Source organism: Lactuca saligna, chromosome 5, assembly GCF_052625555.1.
Source record: "Lactuca saligna cultivar CGN05327 chromosome 5, ASM5262555v1, whole genome shotgun sequence".
NCBI classification, from domain to species: Eukaryota; Viridiplantae; Streptophyta; class Magnoliopsida; order Asterales; family Asteraceae; genus Lactuca; species Lactuca saligna.
The window spans coordinates 46,817,460-46,827,375 of NC_136421.1; the positions used below are offsets into that span (position 1 = coordinate 46,817,460).

The 9,916-nt window shown below is 33.9% G+C and overlaps 2 protein-coding genes across 2 annotated transcripts; one reads left to right on the forward strand and one right to left on the reverse strand.

Annotated features, from left to right (window-relative positions):
- The first annotated feature begins 3,630 nt into the window (after positions 1-3,630).
- LOC144998197 (peroxidase 9-like) lies at positions 3,631-5,670 on the forward strand. The gene is made up of 4 exons (XM_078958011.1): positions 3,631-4,003; positions 4,619-4,810; positions 4,899-5,064; positions 5,169-5,670. The coding sequence occupies exons 1-4, from the start codon at positions 3,689-3,691 to the stop codon at positions 5,579-5,581; spliced, it is 1,086 nt and encodes a 361-aa protein (XP_078814137.1). The 5' UTR covers positions 3,631-3,688; the 3' UTR covers positions 5,582-5,670.
- A 131-nt stretch (positions 5,671-5,801) lies between these two features.
- LOC145045256 (uncharacterized) lies at positions 5,802-8,921 on the reverse strand. The gene is made up of 8 exons (XM_078993595.1): positions 8,580-8,921; positions 8,373-8,470; positions 7,571-8,253; positions 7,284-7,450; positions 6,580-6,644; positions 6,349-6,484; positions 6,070-6,210; positions 5,802-5,969 (listed from the first exon to the last, which is right to left on the reverse strand). Exons 1-8 carry the CDS (start codon positions 8,919-8,921, stop codon positions 5,802-5,804), a joined length of 1,800 nt encoding a protein of 599 aa, XP_078849721.1.
- Between the last annotated feature and the right edge of the window lie 995 nt (positions 8,922-9,916).

Genomic DNA, 9,916 nt, shown 5'->3' on the forward strand with positions numbered 1-9,916 from the left:
TTACATGAATACATTTACATATATACGTTTATTTGTATACACTTACATGAATACTTGTACCTAGATTCGATATGATGAGTTACTAGTACATATTATACGTGTAAATTGTTCTGCCTATCCTAGTTCAAAAGGATAACTAGACGGGACTAACAATTCCGGAACCCACCTGTTAGCAACAAAGGTAATGAACATCTACGGATGCCTACGGTTAATACTTATATTAGGGGTACCTTTGCGGGACTAACCATTCCTTAAACATGCTGCCAGCTACAGAGGAAAATGAACAATCTACGGATATTCAAGGCTATACATTTCGGCAGTCGCGATGTCGAGTTGATCCTAATACAAAAGGATAATACTTACATGACTATATTTTTCCTATTACTTTATTTTGTGATACATTCACATAAACGATAAGGTAGCCTAGGTACTGTTAGTAATAGTCAAAGAGAGGGAAAACTATCATTGTTATAGCAAATCATACAGGTCTTGGTAGAAGGCTACTTTCAAACATATAGGATTTGGTAGAAGACTACTTTCAAACATATAGGTCTTGGTAGAAGACTACTTTCAAAACATTCGGGTATTGGTAGAAGATTACTCTTATACTAATAGGAAATATGGGATTTTCTAGGGTTTTCATACTTATATCAATTGTTTCATTCAAAGATTTACATGGCATTCATAACAGCTTTCCAAAACAAGACAATGACACTTAAATACTTATGAATTCACCAGCTTTATGCTGACACTCACTTTCAAAATAACTTGTATTCTCAGGTCACCAGTAGACAGGCACGATGGCCCGGTTTGAGAAGACGGAGCACAGACAAGACTCGTCTTTTATTTTGATTTCATATTTTGGTGTCTTATTACTATTAGAGAACACACATGTATTAAATCTTTACTTTTAATGAAATGGATGATGTTGTTGCTTGTTTACTACTTTGCATTGTTGTGATACTGTACATGACGTCCTCCACCCCTGAACGTTTACGCCGTTCTTCGTTTTGGGGTGTGACAGAATCAAGATCTTGAAGGCTCCAACTTGAATCAACACCTTGCGCCAAGCTTCTCTTTCTTCCAAGGGCTTCAAAGTCACCAAAATACACTCTCAAAGGGCTCACAACACTCAAAAAGGCTTTAGGGTTTCAAGATTAGGGTTAGGGAATTTAGAGGATGGAAATGAGGCCAACGCATGGGACTTAAGGTGTTTAAATAGGGTGGAAAACCCTAAAATTAGTGTTTCCTCCTGAGCGGTCAACTCGCTGAGTTGAGACTCCTCAACTCTTTGATATTCCCCATAAAATCCCATGGCTAAAACAACTTCAACACGTCGAGTTGGGGCTCCCAAATCGACAAGTTCTTCAGGAAAAAAAATGTAATACTTGAACTAAAATCATACCAGAAATAAGGCGTTACATTTACCATTATACCCTTGGACTCCCAAAAAACAAACCGAAAGCTTAGATCATCGAACTTATATAAATCATGCCTAATTAGGTCTAAACCCAAACCCTTTAAGTCCAAGATCCTAAGTTGATCCATTTAATGCCCATAATTCCCAAAATAGAAAGTTTCTCGAAACCGGATGCTACACACATAAGATAGTGACAGAGTAAAGGGTGACATTCCACACCCATCAACATGTTTACATAATCACCAAAACATGATTGCCTAAACATGGCCGCATAAACTAGTAAATTTTGTAATCGAGCCATGATTTCCCGTATAAGTTCATGCCTGTAGGTTGTAGTCACAAGCGTTTCGTATGTTATGTCATGCTACAATAAAAAAAACCATTACTTAAGGCATTTAGCATGTATGTTCCAAAGGACATTTCAGAATACACTATATTGGATAACTTTTTCAAATCAAATTTCGGACCACTTTTCCAGAATCCTTTGCTAGAAATGCATTTCGGGTCATAATTCCGGATAATAACAATCCGGATCCATATTTCAGAACTATTTATTGTATTTTGAAAAAGTTCTTAGTATTCCGTGAGATGTTTTATGGATTTCGGATTAGTTCCGAACGAGTGAAAATTTGTATATTTATAAGATTTTTTGATGTTATATATATATATATATATATGAGATTTTTTGATGTTATATATATATATATATATATATATATATATATATATGAGTTCTATGGAAAATGAATAACTAGGACAACATATGCTGGAACTAATAATCAAATGATACGTGTCCATTTCTTTATTCACAAGTAATATATTGTGGAAATAATTTATATATTTACTTTAAACTGATGTGTTATCATGTTTTTATTGATTCAAATATGTGTTGCCGTATTACCCTAATAATTCATTTTCCATATAACCCTTCCATAATATATATATATATATATATATATATATATATATATATATATATATATATATATATATATATATATATATATATATATATATATATATATATATATATATATAATCAAATAACTACCTTTAAACTTCTAAAAATCATATATCAACAAATAAAACCTATATAATTACATAAATTACACAAGTGTTAACGTACAATCTGTAATAAAGACATATAATTATAAACTTACATATAAAAAATGAATTTTTTTAACGTTAGATGAAAACATTTGTGATTTATTGGATTCAAAGCGTTTTTGGAATGTAGGTTGTAGTAGTTAGAAACGGTTTCCGAAATAAGTGAACTCGAAATTAAACTCCGAAACAGAATTTATAGATGGTCAAATCACAAACTAGATCGGATCGGATCATATATGCATGACCATCTTCCTACAAACGGGTCTGGAATGACCCGTTTCGGACCTTGTGGTCATTTTTCAACAAAAAAAATGGTTATTATTATTTTTTATAATATTGGTTAGATTATTGGATTAGTTTCCATTATTTATATTAGCTAATATCTCAACAATATGGACATCTTTAACAACGATATTGATCATTCTTAGTCTTCAAACATTTTTTTTTGCATACTTTTTGTTATCTTTAGTTCGTGAATAATGTTTCTGTTTAATTATTTTTTAAAACTTGAGAAGACAATTAAGACTTGCCATCACTAATATCTAATTGTTAAAGGTTTTACAATTAGAGGACTTATAATGAAAAGTATAAACCATACAACCACATTACAATTAAAGAATGAAGTATTCATCTTGTAGTTGTCGAAAATTGCAATGCTTACATGAAAGACTCGGATTTGTACCTGGCGGACCATATCTTCCTACTGGTCATTGGTTTGAAATAAGAGACTAGACGTGTTCTAACGAAGTAAGCGTTTGATTCATTCTTTTTGCATAGAGTTTCACACCGTGTGGGCCCAATAATCTGATCTATCATAAATTTACAAAATATTTATAAACAAGGGGAATACTCAAAACACAACGACTTAGTCCAAGAGATTCAGTTATTTTTGTACATTGTCCTTATGCATAAATTAAGCAAAGTGGTATCAAATTTGGTCAATGGTAAGGCAAGGTGGTGACATATTAACATCTACATGCACATGCATTCATGGAGTAGGTATACCTCTACCAAAAACCACTCCTCAATCCTCAAGGATTTGGTGATGTAAAGTGGTTGGAATCTATACATGATCATCATCCATTCACCTCTCTATATATCTCTTCATCTTCATGCATTCCTTTCCAACATCACAAACACTCAAACACTACCTCCACATCAATGGCTTCTTTCAAACTTCTCTACACTACTTTCACACTACTTGCTCTACTCTCCTCCTCCACCTCTTGCTCAGGTTTTCCCAGCTTCCACTTTGGATGGGGTAATGGTGGCGGCGGCGGTGGTGGTGGTGGTGGAGGTGGTGTAAGCCGCCCTATTGGTGGTCGGAAGTATTCTGGACTTTTCCCAGGTTTCTACAGTCATACGTGTCCTCAAGCTAATGACATTGTCATGTCAGTGCTTGAAAAGGCCATTTCAAAGGAGCCAAGAATCGCAGCTTCTTTACTCAGGCTTCATTTCCATGACTGTTTTGTTCAGGTAATTTTTAAATCTATCACTTTTATGATCATAGATTGTTGAGTATTTTAGTCCTTTTCTAATTTTTACCATCAAATTTGAAATAATTTCCAATTCTGGTTCCTATTTCAAGGTTCCATACCTTAAAAAAGAACAAAATTTGATAGCTTAATTACATTTTTGGTCTTTCAAATAGTTGATTTTTCAACTTGTATCTCAAAAATTATGCTCATTATAATGTGTTGATCTTCCTTCCGAGAAACATGACTAGTTTTTCGTCTATACTTGCAAAAATCAGTTATAGCACGGAGTAAAAATATAATGTTGAAAGACCCTAAATAAACACACAAATTGCAAGAAAAACTTTAAGAGAAATCTTTTGGGGACAAAATGCCAAAAAAATAAGCTACATATATTCAAGAAGCAAAAATATAATTTACGCAAATCGATATGAAATATGGATCAAAATCAGCATGGTTATTGGTCACATTTTTATGAACACGAAATTTTGAAATAAAGACATGAATCGTTAAATATATCAATCTTGGACTATAGTCCTTTATTTTTGTATGTGACTCTAGATATTATATCATATAATGTCATTTCATATTGATATGTTGATTTATGATTTTCTAGGGATGTGATGCTTCTGTCTTATTGGATGATCATCCAACATTCAAAAGCGAAAAAAAATCTGTCCCCAACAAAAACTCTCTTCGGGGATTTGAAGTGATCGACGAAATCAAATCTAAACTCGAACAAACATGTCCCGATACCGTTTCTTGTGCTGACATTCTCGCCCTTGCTGCTCGAGGCTCCACTATTCTCGTAAGCACTCAAAAACCACATTCTCCTCTGACTAAAATACCCTTCTCATTTCAATAATTAACGAATAATATTACTCATGAAAATATAGAGTGGAGGACCGAATTGGGAATTGCCATTAGGAAGACGAGATTCAAAAAAAGCAAGTCTCAATGGCTCAAACAACAACATTCCTCCACCAAATTCCACAATTCAAAACCTTTTAACGTTTTTTCAACGCCAAGGCCTCAATGAAGTCGATCTAGTCTCTCTTTCTGGTAAGTTAGCGACAGATTTTGTTAATCCGTCGCTAAATGTTAAACTAATTCGTAGCCAAGTTCTATATCCGTTGCTAAATTTCATTTTTTATTTTGTCTTGTAGGAGCTCATACGATTGGGATGGCGAGATGTACAACATTCAAGCAACGTTTATACAATCAAAATGGAAACAATCAACCAGATTCAACTCTAGAAAGAAGCTACTACCATGATTTAAAATCAGTATGCCCGAAAACAGGTGGCGATAGTAACATTTCACCATTAGATCGCACATCACCTATGACATTTGACAACACGTATTTCAAGCTCATTATGTCGGGAAAAGGACTTCTCACATCCGATCAAGTTCTTCTGTCTGGAAACCTTGGAAAAACCATGGAGTTAGTGAAGCATTTCGCTGATGATCATGTTCTTTTCTTCCGTCATTTTGCTCAATCCATGGTCAAAATGGGAAACATTAGTCCGATTACTGGTTACAAGGGTGAAGTAAGGAAGAACTGTCGTAGGGTTAACTAATTATACATATATTTATCTCTCATGTGTTTATGTCTATGTACTTTGTTAACTTGTTGAAATTGAAATATGAAGTATTGAATTATGAGTTATGTATATATATATATATATATCGAGTCATCAATCTCTTTGTTTTCATAGCTTTTTACAGTATCGATCGAAACAGAAGTTTAAATGATCTCTAACTAATTAAACAAACAGGATTTTAATTAATTTTTGCTTTTCACACTACCCATAGATTTGAGTCTGGAGTTAAGGCCATGATAGAGCTGCTTTCATTCGATCGTAGCCATACATTTGAATCTGGACTTAAGTTCGCAGCTGGGCTGCTTTCAGTCGATGGAAATGTTTGTTCAGCGCAAGAAATCTCCCCTTTCAGAAGTGAAAGCACCTGAATTAAGGATTCAAGAATCAAGAAATTAACGAAATTTATGTACAAAGTTGCTAAAATAATTAATTGGCTGTTCGTTTTTAAAGATTAATAAAATCACCTGGCTCATGCATGGCCTTGATTTCCATCTTGTGCTGATGCATCGAGTAGCAGCAGTTGTCACTACAAGTAATCCATGGAAATCATGCTCGGACTCATCGTATAATATATGGTATGCTCTTTGTGCTAGTAAAGGTCGTGCCTGAATAAAGTTAACTAATCAATCATGAAACTTGATTTTGAATTTTGAGTTTTGAGTTTTGAGGTCAATTGAATAACTTTATAACTTTAAAAGAGTTAAAAGTGATTGAAGTTAGATGATCGATTGAGTTATATGTACCCATTTAACGAAATTTTGATCATGTCTTGGAGCAGATCTATTGCAAAAAAGTCTCAACAGCAATATCCCAAATGCAAGAACGTCGGATTTTATCAATTCCAGTGAGTTTTTATCAGAAGGATGTTTGTGCCCACAACTTTTCGATCGTGTCCAAAAAACGAGAAATAAAATTAAGCCAAATTAATCTCGTAACGAATATCATTTTACATTAAAATTATAATAGAAACTTACCTGCTAGTGGAGGTATCTGATGAATGTTCGATTTGCAGCCATTTAGCATGGGAGAAACCCGTAATCTATATGTAGAACGTGGAATTATCATAGGAAAACTAGTAAGTTACAACTTTAGTACCTGAGTTTAGCACGTTTTTCATTTTTGGTCCTAAAAAAAATCTGATTTGAATTTTGGTCCATATTTGTGTACTTTTTTTTTTTTGAAGAGCAAAGTGGTTATTTTGAAAGTATGAGTAAATTACATATTTTGTTACTGAGTATAAATGATTTTTGTATATAATTTTGATTTTAAAAGCTTATTCTTTAAATATTTGATGCTAAAAACATTTTCTTTTGTGATTATGGCTTTTTTGAAACATAAATAAAATAGGATCACCAAATTAAACAAATTCCATTTAAAATAAAACCAAAAGAGTAAATTACTAAAATTGTTCTTGGTCAAAATTGTATGTTTGATTCCTATTTTTTTGTATTCGGATCATCCCTATAGTTTGATTTTGTTGTTTTCTTGATCCTATAATTTAATCAAAATTGCACAATTGGTCTCTAACTTTATGTATATAAGGATAAAAACGCAACAAAATCAAACTATAAAAATGATCCAAGTGTGAAAAAACAATTAGAGATCAAACCTGTAATTTTGACATAACCATTGAGATTATTTTAGTAATTACCAAAAGAAAAAAAGGTACCAAATTTACCTGAGGTTCTAAGTTGTGGCCTAGAAGAACATTGCATGCTCGTAAATCGCCATGAACTATCGGGCCTCTAGGACATTGTTCATGCATGTAACGCAGACCTTGAGCTATTCCAATTACTATTTTCATTTTATCAGCAAAATCAATTTCTAATTCCTTTGTCCAGAATCCTGCACCAAAACATGTTGATTCGTGACATAATAAAATAATTATATCTTCCTCATAATTAAAGCCTAAAATATATATTCATGAGTCCATAAGTGAAAGAAAAAAACAAAATAGTCACGAACCATTGAGAAATCTGTCCATTAGTGAACCTCTAGAAGCATATGGAAAAACCAACGCCATCGCATTCTCGTTCTGATGGAATCCAAGCAACCGAACAATGTTTTTATGATACATAGACAAAGCTGCCTTCTTTTCAGCTTCAAGAACGTAATTAAAATGATTGCCAACGAATCTCTTCACGAAAACAGCAGATGATATATCTTCAAAATAACCCCTATACACTTGAAACGCCTCATTTGAAGAGACATTAATTATGTTTTTAAACCGATCTGTTATCTCCGATATCACTTCCCAACTTAGTTCAACAAGAAATTCTAATCCACGCGAAGTACTCGACGATGATGCTGTGTTGCTTATTTCAACGAAATGATCCTTAAACTTCTCAAAATCTTCTGTTTCTTGTTGTGGTTCACTTGTGCTTCCGATGCTTGAAGAACTTGAAGAAGGTTGATAAATGCCCTCAAAATTTGGGAGGATATGATATATGGGTTTTACTTCATTGTTCGACGACTGTTTTTTCTTGTATTTCGAAGGTTTTTGATCTCGATAACCTTCGGTTTTGACTCCTGAAGATTCGCCTAAAGGGTTGCATGTGTATAAAATCATTTCTTCATCTTCACTAAACATTGACGTAAATTTGCAGTTTTTTCGGCTTGTACATGGCACAGTCTCCGCCGCAAAACTCCTAAAGAACATAACTTTAAATCATGAGAGAGAGAGAGAGAGAGAGAGAGAGAGAGAGAGAGAGAGAGAGAGAGAGAGAGAGAGAGAGAGAGAGAGAGAGAGAGAGAGAGAGAGAGAGACCTTCCTATAACAACCGAAGTGGCTCCTGTGTTGAGTTTTTCTTCCGATATAATGGCAGTTAACGTGGGCCCAATGACAATCTTTGCCTCAAACTTAACCTAATTCAGAACCCAAGAACATTAATTAATTAAAAAGACAGCAGCTTTGGAAGAAAAGATGAAGAAGTCTATGATTTTATGTGAAAAAAGATAGACAATTAAAACTTACTCCAATGTTTTTACATTCTCTATGGAATGGTCGGAAGATCCGCATATAACCCTCTGTTCCCTGACTAATCTCCTCTCTAAGCTTTGTAATGAATATGTCTCTTTCATTATTTGGCTGATGATTCCGGCCATCAGTTCTGATACAACAACTGGAAATAACCGGTGTGTGTGTCAGATCGCCGGAGTTAAAGATTACAAGGACAACCACCTCATCGTCTGGCTGTACTACCTGCCGGAGGGCGTAACTTAGCGGTGCGACACCACTTTTCTCCCTCAAAACTTTTGGTCCATCCAATACAACGATGAAGATCTTTGTACGATCTCTCTCTTTTGTAGTAAACATAACTGATTATTGGTGGAACGATAGATTGAGGTAATTGTCGATTGTGATCGTTTTATATATCTTCTGATTGGCTTGTTTACACCGAAGTAGATATATATAGCATTTATTGATCGCATAGTAGTTTGGTAGTCCAATTTGCAATGTTGTATAGGATTCCTCCAAACAAAGTTTTCTTGTTTTACCATAGAAAATGTCGTTTTTGAGCTTGAATTCATCGTTAAAATTTTGTTTTGTTTTTCTTTTTAGGGTGGGTGTTCCGCATATGCGATCGAGCCCTGAGTCGTGACTTCTTCACCACATGCAATATTTTCTTTGATTTGTTGTTGTGGGGTAGACGTTGGTCAACTTTTTTCGGGTGGGTGTTCATTAATTATATATATTTCCAGAATAGTCCAGTGTTGTTTATAGTCGTTATTTGTTTCGATTTGATTAAGGGTGAGTTTGGCACAGAGCTTTTGGAAGCGTTTAGGAGTTTCTAGCTTTTAGCTTTTGATAAAACGCTCTAATTTAAACAAAAAGCTCCGTTTGGCGGTACGAGCGTTTAGCTTTTAGTTTTAACAAAACGTTCCGATTCTAAAAGCTACTTCATGTAGCGTTTAACAAAACGCTCTAGAGCTTTTGAAATCAATTTCCATAATTACCCTTAAAAATATATTTATATATTTATTTATTTTTAATCAATTGTATTTTTATGTAATTTTATATATTTCAAAAGCTTCCAGCTACTTTTTCCAAACATTCATATAACAAATAAAAGCTACAGCTTCCCGCTACTAGCTACCTGCTACACCCTACCAGCTATCCGCTACCTGCTTCCAGCTACCAGCTACTTTTGCCAAACACGCCATAAGAAAGACTTTGTGAAGATAAATAAAAAGGAACAAATCCATTATGTATATTTCGTTCGTAATAAGTCTGAGTTATAAAGAAAATTTGAAAGATTAATTAAATAAAGTCATTGGTGTCCAAAAAGTTGATTTTATGAGTTAAGATTT